This window comes from Lynx rufus, unplaced genomic scaffold (genome assembly GCF_022079265.1).
Source record: "Lynx rufus isolate CCGP_SWC_20201006 ecotype Redwood Valley unplaced genomic scaffold, mLynRuf1.p SCAF_13, whole genome shotgun sequence".
Lineage (NCBI taxonomy): Eukaryota > Metazoa > Chordata > Mammalia > Carnivora > Felidae > Lynx > Lynx rufus.
The window spans coordinates 23234080-23246695 of record NW_025814827.1 but is presented as its reverse complement, the minus strand read 5'-3'; the positions used below and the strand labels follow the sequence as shown (position 1 = coordinate 23246695).

General features: G+C 38.8%; 1 protein-coding gene across 5 annotated transcripts in view; it reads right to left on the bottom strand.

The window, feature by feature from the left end:
- The window catches only part of MYO5A (myosin VA), a 188904-nt gene that overhangs the window by 124242 nt on the left and 52046 nt on the right, over positions 1 to 12616 (bottom strand). For all 5 annotated transcript variants that reach the window (XM_047075091.1, XM_047075093.1, XM_047075094.1 and 2 more), the window contains exon 2: positions 1615 to 1725. In XM_047075091.1, the coding sequence (XP_046931047.1) occupies positions 1615 to 1725 (111 nt within the window). The remainder of the gene's footprint in view (positions 1 to 1614; positions 1726 to 12616) is intronic.

Genomic DNA, 12616 nt, shown 5'->3' with positions numbered 1-12616 from the left:
CTGAACCCTGACCTTCACCAGCCGGTCTGATCACTCCCTACTCTGTTCTACTTTTGTTCCTTATTTTCATTATATCACATGCCATACTATTCACAAATATATCTATTTCTCTTACCGGACATTGATGTCAGAGAGCACCTTTTGCCAACATGATATCTAGCAGATACTTTAATATGCAAGCCCGGAACTTGAACACAAACCTAAATGTCTGCTCCAGGCAACTTGCTATATTCACTATCTCCAAAATACATTCCAATCCTCATAAGGTCTATCCCCTTCTAAGTCCACATTCTATCTACCTTTTAAGATCCAGTCAAAATCATTCTTCCTCCTTGAAGCCTTCCCTGACAAAGAAGCCTGTAATGAAATTTTCCTCTTAAAGATCCTAAAGTCATTACTGTCTTTCTTTACAACATAGCAGAGTGGGTGTGAGCACAAATCATGAAGACAAATTTTCTGGCTTAAAATCCCAGCTTCATTCCTTAATAGCCATATAATCTTGAGCATCTCTCTGAGTACTGGTTTCTTCATCCATAAAGTGTAATAACAACCGCCCCACTTCATAGGATCGTTGTGAGGATTATATGAGTTAGAGCAAATAAAGCACTTACAACTATGTGTGACAGATAGTAAGTGCTCAGTACAGCTAACTGTTGGGATAGTAATACTCATGTGGTAATACCTCATCATAATCTTTTGACATCTTTGGTATTGTGGTGTTGAACTCTTTAGATCCTACATTTTACGTAACTTTTCATGTATTTGTATCCAGTTTCCTTGGCTAGACTATACGTTGTTTAAAGAAAATTAATGTCATAAAGGTTTTTAAGAAAAAAGTGGGACATGCCTTGTCAAATGCAGTGGAGAGATTAAAAAGGTACAACTGGGGCACGTGGGTGGCTCAGTCGGTTAAGCACTGGACTCTTGGTTTTGACTCCAGTCATGATTTCATGATTCGTGAGTTCAAGACCCATGTGGGCTTCACAATGGTAGTGCAAGAGCCTCCTTGGGATTCTCTCTCTGCCCCTCCCCCACTCATGCTCACACACACCCTCTCTTTCAAATAACTTAAAAAAATAATTTAAAAATAAAAAATAAATAAAAAGGTGCAACTCAGATGAGTCTACCCATGCAGTGAATGCAGACAGGAAAGCATAGAGATACAATTGGTTTTAAGTTTTTTTGGTTGCTGGTGAACAGCTTTGTACATAATAGCTTCTCAATAAATATTTTTCAAATGATTAGGTGCAACAAATATCAAATATCAGACTGGCTCCTTAAGCAATGTTTTCTTAGTTACTATGAAATAATTGATGCTAGCCTAAACAAAATAAACAGGCATATCTTTGGGAGGATTAGATGTGAATTTAAACCTAATCATAATAAATTTATAGACCAAATAACAGATTTTTACAGTTCTGCCATTTTGACTAACCAATTGTGATAGAAAATTGAGTTTGCTATTTTGCTTTTTTCTTCAATTTAATAAGTAAAAAATATTAGATTAATTCAAAATTTAACTTCCATCTGAAGTCAGGTATGTCACAGCAAACTCCCACTTTTGAATTCCCTTCACTTTATGCCAATGACAACAGATAAAAGCAAAATTCTTACCTTTCCTTCTTCAAGGTGAAGCAGGAGGACTTTATCTCCTGGTTTATAATCTTTCAGCAGCTCTGCTGACTTCCAAACTTCCTCAGGATCAGGTATCCAAACTCTAGCAAACTAGAAGGCAAGAAAAAAAAAAAATTAAACTAGCAAAAAAAGTATTTTAGCCCCATTTTAGTACCATCCTGCCCACATTATATAAAAGGTATGCTCTATATTGTGCTAATAATTTCACAATACATCTAAGTCAATTCACTATGTTGTACACCTTAAAGTAATATAGTGTGTATGTAATTATATCAGTAAAATTGGAGGAAAAAGTATGCTCTGAATAAAGAGCTACAATTAAAGTTTGAACTCTCTTTACATAGGAAATGCTACCTGAAAATAAAATTTTAGGTAAAAATGTACATATAAATCCATTTTTCCATTGAATGTGGACTTTTAAAAATCCCAGAACGTGACTATGAAGCTCTGGTGTGGTGGCTCTGCCAGTGGATTTACAATTTGAATTTTTTTTTTTTTAAGTATTTCTTTTTTTTAATTTTTTTTTTTCAACGTTTATTTATTTTTGGGACAGAGAGAGACAGAGCATGAACGGGGGAGGGGCAGAGAGAGAGGGAGACACAGAATCAGAAACAGGCTCCAGGCTCTGAGCCGTCAGCCCAGAGCCTGACGCGGGGCTCGAACTCACGGACCGTGAGATCGTGACCTGGCTGAAGTCGGACGCTTAACCGACTGCGCCACCCAGGCGCCCCTACAATTTGAATTTTTGATTACGGTTTTCATCCTGTGTTCTGCAAAGACTTGGTGACTTCTCAAGTATTCCTCAGGGGCCAGTAAGGTGTGGCAAAGAGGAGAGTAAGCTTGTGGCCTGGAGTCACAGCTGTTTTATAGACTGGGCATCTAGAATTTTCTTGGAAGAAAGTTCTGTTGCTAATCTAAAAAAAAAAAAAATAAGAAAGTATTGTCGTCTAGTATTTTGCCTTTATTATTTTATAAAGATGAGTGAAATGGTAGATTTGGCTAGCAATAAGTTTCGCTTTCATAGCCTCAATAGCATGAAAAAGGTATGGTAATCAATCATCAGGGGTTCCTGGAGCAGCAAATCTTTAGCCTCCACTAGTTACTCTCTGGACTTAAGCCTATTTTGGACTTGAGATCCATTTTGAAGAAAAAGAAAAAAAATATATTAAAATGAATGAATCCTCCAGACACCACACTGAAGAAATGTTTTGTGACCGCTTGGATTCCTCAGGGAGGAATCTTCCTTAAAAAACATTATGTACATTAAACATTGATGGACATTTTCAGGAATATATCACATATAAAAAATATCACCACCAGCAGCCTTTCTCTATTTTCTTCAGAGTTCCAAAACTACCTGAACTTACTTATTGTTATATTATTGTTTACTTATTTATTATTTCTCCTTCATTAGAACATAAGCTCTATGTCTGCCTTGTTCAACACTATAACCACTGCCTGTGTATATAGCTGGGTTCATAGCTGGGTACATAGTATCTAATGAGAGAATCTCAGAATAAAGGGCATCTTCTTAAAGTGAATATAAGCAGTATGGTAAAAAACTTACCCATTGCTTTACTTTTTTCTTATTATCACAGACTCATGCAAACTTTTTGTCTGAACAGTTTGCAAAGGAAAGGGTACTGAACTAGGTTATGAGTTCTAATCCCAGGACTACCACACTGGCATCTTAGCCTTTATTTCAGGCATTTGTAAAATGGGGATGACAGCAGTACTCATTTAGATCATCTCAAGGGCTTTCATACATAGAAACCTTGTAAAAAGCATAAGCCAATATATAAGTACAGGTTGAGATTGTTACCAAGTGTGTATTCTATAAGAAATGATTGTTAATGTTCTATGTCAAATATGTTAATGAAAGTTGTTTTATGGCTTTCTTCCCAGTTATACAGTCCATAAACTGAGTAACAGCTGTCCAATTTACTAAAATTTTACTCATTCAATAAACATTTCTGTGTACCAACTACTCCGACTCTGAAACTCACTTTCGAAAGCCAGTATTTCTGTAACTTTCTCTGGAGGGATTTACTGGTTCCAGAAGAGATATACCATATAGGAGATTCAGAGTCATGAAATGACGTACTATCCTGACTAATGAAAGCAGAAAAAAGCAAAATGAGTCCAAGTGAGTTTGCAGAAGTTTGACCAACCTGCTCCAAACATGAGATTTTCAACTAAATCTAGAAAGAAGCACCTTCCTATTATTTGTCAATAATAAGTTCCAGCTCAGATTTCCGCAAGTGTTTTGGAAACACTGGGTGCATGCTTTGCCAAAGGCTAGATTTCCAAAGGCTAGGTGTTAACAACACTTGCAGATAGGTGAGGGAGGCTAAGGCCCTTACACTGACCATAGGTGAGATATTTAAATAACAAACAACACCCTGATAACCAAATTTCCCATTATCCTATCTCTATCTCTTGGTAAAGTAACCAAGGAGAAATAGGTCAGAACTCAGTCTGTTATTACCATTGTCTTCTTATGGTTCTTTTCAGTCTTAACCGAGGAGATTGGTGACTCTGCAAAAACAACTATACCAGAACTGGGTCAGTCTGGGAGGTATATATATACCTTAGCTGCTGAAACCGAGAGAAATTCCAACCTGACAATGCCCCTTCCTATTTCCTGTGTCACCTCCAACCCTATTTTCTATTTTTGCCTTAGGCCCCCAAGGAGAGTACACAGAGCAACCCTGAGAAACTGGACGAAACTTGTCCAGCCACATCCAGTGGGAAGACTGCAGGAAAACTGCAGTGGGAAGATAAGGCCCCGAAGCCATACGAGAAACCTGGAAGTGAAACACAGCAAGAGCCAGGCAGGAATCACATAGAGGGGTGGACACACATACCTAGTAAGTCTGCTCAGGATTTCTTGGTGAAACAGAGGCAGTTAGCAAAAGATAAACCTAGCCAAAGTGAATCAGACTGGACACAGCTCCCAGCAAGACAAGGGAGTGTCCAATGTCATGCAACTCTGCTCTGTCATAATTAGCTAGTAGAGGGTGAGGCTTTCCTGCCATGCTCCTCATTCCCTTTTCCTACTCATGCTTTTCTAATTTTATCCCTCATTATCTTGTGAGTCCCTCAAAAATCTCACTTATGATACTTCAGACCTTATCTTAGTTATTTACGGATCTATCTACCTCCCACACCATACCATATACTCCTTAAAGCCATCCTGGAATCCTCTCTAATTTTGGCCAAGTTGCTGGCTCATGTTTGGTAAGCACCACATTTATGCTGGTTTTATTTAAGGCAGAGGTAGGACAAGATAAGGAAAAGAGATGGGAGAACTGGGATGAGAGGTGGCAAAGGCAAACTTCACAGGCATACCTTGGGATTTTTCCTGAAACCACTAAGCACAGTTGAGATGGGTAGGAGTCAGAGACTAAGAGAAGAGAGATCCATGAATTAGTAAGCAGAGGAAACACTGCTGTAGGAACAGGTAGGAGAAGGGAAAGCAAGGATTTAGGATCTGAGGTACTGTGACTAAAGCCAAAAAAAACCCCAAAAAACAAAAAAACCCACTGTAGGACAGGAAGAAAAGATAAAGAGGCTTAAAATAGATCATGTTAAAATGTAAACACACATCAAAGAAGATTAATGACAATCCAAAGGAACTCCTGATTAGAAAGGAGAGTAAGGACAAAATGGAGATGGGCTAAATTTTATGGTAACAGGCAAAATTTGAGTAAATAATGCTAGCACAGATTTAACTTGCATAATAGCTCACAAGGAAAATAAAAACCATCTGTCTTCTACAGTACAGTTTAATCAGGCCTGCCTGACAATGATGAGGTAATACTGACAGAGACTAATGGAAGAACACTGGAAAGATGGGTTCCGGGGACATGCTTGCACTGGTACTCGCCAGAGCGGGGCACAAACAGTGCTGGCTCAGCCTAGCACAGCCCTCCTACCTTCTCGGAGATCACACCCATCCATGCACACGTAAAGAGGCACCAGTCATCTTTCTTTTCTTTTCGTATCCTCCCACAATGACAACACTCAAGAGGTTCTTGAATAATGCAGATGACTCAGGGGAAATTTTGCTAACTTGCACTCTGTCAGTCAAGGAACTCCGAGGTGTGGGCACCGAGAGCAGTTTTTCTGATGCCTCAGACACTTTGGGAACAAGACCGAAAGCACTAACCAAGTAAAGGACCAGTCCCCGAATCCCCCAAAATCTGACCCATGTGATTCTCTCTCCTCCCCACACACATTATTCATTTTTCATATAGCACATTTATACATCTTTCCTAGCTCCCCTATTAAATCATATGCAGCTTGGCAACATAGAACAACCTCTAGAACACAGTCCCTCCCCTTTTTCAGCCAGCATGCTCCTATTTATCATTCATATCTGTGGTAAAGTACCACCACCTCAAAGAAAGCTTTCCTCGTCATTTGATGGCATTCTATTCTCACTGTCCCCATTACCTCACACCATACTCCACTAGAATTCTTATCCTAAATAAATGATAACTTTGTACGCCTAATCTCCCTTCAGTAAGTGTGAGCTCCTTCAGGGTAAGAGTGTCTCTCATTCATCTTTGTCTCTTCAGCACTTAACACAGGGCCTGCCTATAATAATTTCTGAATGACCCTTTGTTATGTGAATGTTCTTGCCTTCAGTCATTATACTCTAAAAGGGCAGACTAAAAGAAGTATTGGCAAAAGGCTCTCAGAATCTTCTAGAAGGGTCTATAATATCCAGAAATAGAGAAAGATGCAAGCAACATTAGATAGGTGAGTTACATAGGAAATCATGGTATTATAAGAAGGAAAAAGAACCAGACATGTAGGGAGATTAGTAATAAAATATTCTTTCCATCCCCACTCCCCAAAAACCCATGTCTCTATCCCTTCATAATTCATATGTTTAAAAGTGGAAGCTACTACTCACTTCTAGAACAGACAGCCCCACTCCCAACCCGACCACAAATTCCTCACTCCCTGCTTAGAAGAGCAGGGTAAGGGGTCACACTAAAATGAGAGGAAAGAGAAGATGGGCTGGGGGTGAACACAAGGTGCACGGTGGATAGGGTTGGAAGTTAAGAGCAGTAGTGTTCTGTGCTCCTACGGCAGCTCTAGAATAATGCTGCTGATGAGCGAAAAGACAAACACCAAGTCCACTTTGTGGAACTTGACGAAGACTGTGAGGAATGACAGCTAACATTTATTGAGCATTTTCTCTATGTCAGTAAAGGCCTAGATATTTTACATATATAATTTCATCTAATCATCACCATAACCCCATTATTAACCCATTTTAATAGATATTGAGGCTCAGACCTGAAAAGTGGTAGAGTCTTTGTCTATTCTAAAAGCAAATATTCTTTCCACTTTACCATGCTTTCTCCCTTGTTCTAACAGCACATCTTATAAAGAAGAAACCCACTCCCCCAATCCAAAATTGTTCCTCTTGGTATCATAACTGAAACAGTTATTAAACTGGTCCATGTCATCAGGTGAGACTTAAGAATGTTTCTTAACATTAAGATTCTTAACATCCAAGACTTAAGATAATGTGTCAAATCCACAGTAATCAGCCTGGCATCCATTCTGCAGTATTCCAATTGGCTCTGACAGGAGAATGAGGCTCTGCCAAAAATGAGTTGAGGAAATAATAGCAAAAAATCATCTGATGATGAGAAAGACTAAAACTTTTAACAAATGAATGATTCCAGCTTAACTTACTTCCATAAATGAACAAAATGATAGAGCTGATTTAAGATTTTTAATTTTTTTCCAACCCTTGATGTCACCACGCGTGTACTGTGAAATGTGCATGACTTAAAAGTAAATTGAATTTGTCAGTTTCCAGCAGGCATTGAAATGATTTTAAACTCACGAAGAAAACAACTCTTCAAATTAATGGATATGTTTTGTTACCAACAAGAAGCAAAAGTTAAATAATCTTATTTCTCTAGAAATTTACATGAGATGGCAGAGCTTTGGAATGAATATTTTTAGACACTGCAGTTCTTTAACATTTCTGTAAAGATTATTTTTGGAACTAGATCTCACTTTACAAGCACAGTCTTCATATGCACATCAAGAAAAATCACTATTTCTATCCACAATTAGCTAGTGGTATTTGAGGATAAATTACAAAATTTTAAATAAGAAAAACAAAGTTAAAACAATCACCAACAAAGAAAAGAATCATACTGATCATCTTCATTAGAAGGACTTTCATTAGGATGAAGAAAACACCTAACTTTCCTGTCTTTTACTTAATTCTTGCAATATTCTTTTTTTTTTTTTCAATGTTTATTTATTTTTGGGACACAGAGAGACAGAGCATGAACGGGGGAGGGGCAGAGAGAGAGGGAGACACAGAATCGGAAACAGGCTCCAGGCTCTGAGCCATGAGCCCAGAGCCTGACGCGGGGCTTGAACTCACGGACCGCGAGATCGTGACCTGGCTGAAGTCAGACGCTTAACCGACTGCGCCACCCAGGCGCCCCAACAATATTCTTTATAATTGTTATTAATAAAGAGGTTCCTCAATCAACAGCCTGAGCAAAGTTAAACAACTGGCCTGAAAGCCACTCAGCTAATAAATGACAGCGACAGGATTCAAACCCAGAGTGAACTCGAACATCAAGATGTTTAGATTGTATAAGGAAGAATACAACCAACATAATTCAAATAAACCACTTTCTCCTGATTGTGACCAAAGCTGCCCAATTAAGCAAAACTCACACCTTCCTACTATTTTCAACACTTGCTCCCAATGTGGAGAACAGTATAAAAAGGGTCATATTAAATATCTACAGGCCTGTGTGTATAGATAGATGTCTTCCTCCCCCACAGAATATCTATCATTCTGATAAATGATCTGGTGCTGAAAGAAGTCATGGGTAATTTTTAGATCTCAAATAAAATGTCTCAACATAGTAAGTTTTGAAAGAACTGGACAACATATACGTTATATGAGACAACATAGGTAAGCAGGCACCAGTAAGTAGTTCCATCCCATTTATAACAGGTGGCTACCTTTGCTTTGCTCCCAGCTTTAGGGACAGACACTTCTGGCTACAATCACGGTCTGGTGCTAACAACACATTACAGGTCTTTCATGATCTGGCCTCTGCAAAAAGGCAGAACTTTAATAATACAACAACCCAACAAACCCAACTCAGTTTAAGTGTTATGACCTCCAGGAAGCCTTCCTTGACCAGCACATTGAGGCAGGGCTCATGCTTGGACTGTCTATAATATCTGGTTTCTATCTCTATCTATGCACTTGCCACATTCTTTTTTTTTTCACATGCCCACCTCTTTAACTCTTTAACTAGATTGTGACCTCCTTGAGGAAAAGATCTATGACTTATCCACTGGCATCATCTCCATACCTGGCCCAGTGCTTAGCAGATAGATGCTCAAGAGATGTCTGTTGAGCGAATAATAAATAAATAGACGAGTCTTTAGGAGCCACAGAGCTTTCACAGATTTGAAATGTGAAGGAATGTTACGCAGTGAGCTAGTCAAGGCAGAAGTCATAGAAGAGATTTGAAAATAATTTAATTAGAGGTGTGTGGATGGCTCAGTTGGTGAAGAGTCTGACTTCGGCTCAGGTCATGATCTCACGTTTCGTGAGTTCAATCCCTGCATCAGGCTCAGTGCTGACAGCGTGGAGCCTGGAGCCCGCTTTGTTCGGTGTCTCCTTCCCTTTGTGCCCCTCCTCCACTCATGCTCGTCTCTCTCTCTCTCTCGAAAATGAATACACATTAAAATAATAACAATAATAACCATGAGTGTAATAATACAAGCATGAGTGGAAAAGAATAACCCAGTCATCCACACTTAAAAATACAAGCTGGCTTGCCCAAATGAAAGAGCATTTCTTTTTTTCTTTTTTTTTTTAAATTTTTTTTTTCAACGTTTATTTATTTTTGGGACAGAGAGAGACAGAGCATGAACAGGGGAGGGGCAGAGAGAGAGGGAGACACAGAATCGGAAACAGGCTCCAGGCTCTGAGCCATCAGCCCAGAGCCTGACGCGGGGCTCGAACTCCCGGACCGCGAGATCGTGACCTGGCTGAAGTCGGACGCTTAACCAACTGCGCCACCCAGGCGCCCCGAAAGAGCATTTCTTAATAGGAGCTTACTTTAAAAATGAAGAATAGAACATGAATAAACATGAAGAGCATTTAGGGTAGTAAAACGTATTCACATTTCTCTTATCTGCTACCTATTACTCTGCCTGTAGCTTGAGTAGACTTTTTTGATCAACAAAATCCCCATAAAAACTGCTTAAAAGAAACCTACATGGGAATGCAAGTTGGTGCAGCCACTTTGGAAAACAGTATGGAGGTTCCTCAAAAAACTAAAAATAGAACTACCCTATGACCCACCAATTGCACTACTAGGTATTTATCAAAGGGACACATGCACCCCAATGTTTATAGCAACACTATCAACAATAGCCAAAGTATGGAAAGAGCCCAAATGCCCATCGATGGATGAATGAATAAAGAGGATGTGGCATATATATACAATGGAGTATTACTTGGCAATCAAAAAGAATGAAATCTTGCCATTTGCAACTACATGGATGGAACTGGAGGGTGTTACGCTAAATTAGTCAGTCAGAGAAAGACAAAAATCATATGACTTCACTCATATGAGGGCTTTAAGAGACAAAACAGATGAACATAAGGGAAGGGAAACAAAAATAATATAAAAACAGGGAGGGGGACAAAACAGAAGAGACTCATAAATATGGAGAACAAACTGAGGGTTACTGGAAGGGCTGTGGGAGGAAGGGTGGGCTAAATGGGTAAGGGGCACTAAGGAATGTACTCCTGAAATCATTTTTGCACCATATGCTAATTTGGATGAAATTATTTTTTAAAAATTATAAAATTTTAAAAAATTATAAAACAAAAAAGAGAACTGCAGAAGTGACTGGATCCAAGGAGCTGCTGGCCATGTTTGCACTGCCAGCATGGTGAGACTATTACTAGCGAAACAAGAAGCAGAAATCATTAGATACTGAGATTATAAAATACTGACTCAATAATTCCCAAACTTCTAGAGAGACCAAGAGACACTCTTTTCCCTCTACTGTGACAGCCCTATGCTGCAAAATGATATTACTGAATTGATAAAGAAGTTATCAATTTGGTAATTGACTGGTTGTGGGTTCTCAATAGGACGGAGAGGAAATGACAGGACAAAGGGGATGATAGAAAAATCAAAAATTGGTACTTGATTTTAGGTGTAAATCTCTTTATAGGTCATGAAATAAAGGACATGTGTTTTTGAGCAAAAGTTACTCCAACTGTGTATCCTGAGAGAATATTGTGAAAGACAAATGCAGCACAAGCAAGCCAAGGTTCTGAAAGAACTTGTGGTGGCGCCTGAGTGGCTCAGTTAGTTGGTTGACAGTCCAGCTTCAGCTCAGGTCATGCTCTCATGGCTCATGAGTTGGAGCCCTGCATTGGGCTCTGTGCTGACAGCTCAGAGCCTGGAGCCTGCTTCAGATTCTGTGTCTCCCTCTCATTCTGCCCCTCCCCTGCTCATGCTCTGTCTCTCTCTCTCTCCAAAGTAAATAAACATTAAAAAAATTTTTTTACATGGAAGAACTTGTGCCTCAAACTTTTCCTCAAAGGTTAAGCTGGTGTCCTAGCACTGACTTGACCACACCCTTCTAGAAGATCAAAATGAATCTCCCTAGAAATAAGAATTTCATTTGGTCTGTGATGACTGAGGAAGTACATTATTTCCTTGTACCCCTCTACAACCATTGCTTCTCACTTAAAAAAAAAAAAAAATCCATGAGTTTTTTTTCTTCTTAACAAAGAAAAAAGCTAAAAATTTTAAATATTGCCAAATTATCACACACCTAAAACTGCTTTCATTTTTTATTACTGTATAATAATAAATAAATTTCTCCTAATTTTTTTACCTAATCTTCTTAGATATTTACACTTCTGTTACAGAAAATTTCGCTGGTATTTTAGTATTCTTCATACAAAAGAGGTTCTGTTTTGCTAACTCACTGACCTTCATAAAAGCTACCCTAAATTTACTTTATTTTCAGTCTGTATCTGGGATAATCAGCTTCTTCTATTTACTACCCAGTGTGTAAAAAGTACTTCCCTTTATTTGGCCTATAACTACTTCTTTGAGCTTCAAAAGATGCCTCTGAGTTCTTACTTATATAATGAATAAGTCCATGTTGCCCTCTTCATGTGCTTTATGGCTTTCTGAGCTCCACCAGATAAAAAGTTCATTCTTTATCCTTCCAGACTGAGGGGTCCACTTTCTTTTTGAACAGTGCCTCATATCCTCCTACTCATTCTAACTTATTTTTAATCTCTTTGAATTTCATTTTTCTCACTTACAAAATAAAGCAATTAGTGTAGAATCCAGAGTCAAAGTTAAGAGCTTGGGCTTTGGAGTCAGAGACCTAGAGACGCCAACACTTTCCAACTGTGTGACCTTGAGAAAAATATCCAACTTCCTTTCTCAAGATCATTATTCATAAAACTTATTAATAATATATGTATCAGCAATCAATGGTACTACAATTGCGCTGTAGGGCGGTATGCATGGCATAACATATATACTTGTGGAATCACTATGCTGTACACCTGAAACCAATAATGTAACATTGTGTTTCAACTACACTTCAGTAAAAATAATGTTATGCAGATAAATGAGATAAAGTTTAAAAATCATTATGTTGTATTGTCACTACCTCTACCCTACCTCCAGATTTAAACACCTCATTGTGCTCAATCTGAATTCTTTTGCTCTATCAATAATGCACTGTGTGCTTTAGCCCAGGTTTAGTATCACCTCATGAAGGTCGTCTTCTAAGCTCCCGCTATGCCAGCCTAGAACACCCCAAACTTTCTGACTTCAAGGCTGTTACTGAGCTTGCTGCCCAGAGCATCCTCCCCTCATCCCCCAACTCTCCTTACGGCTGGTTCCTTCTCACTATT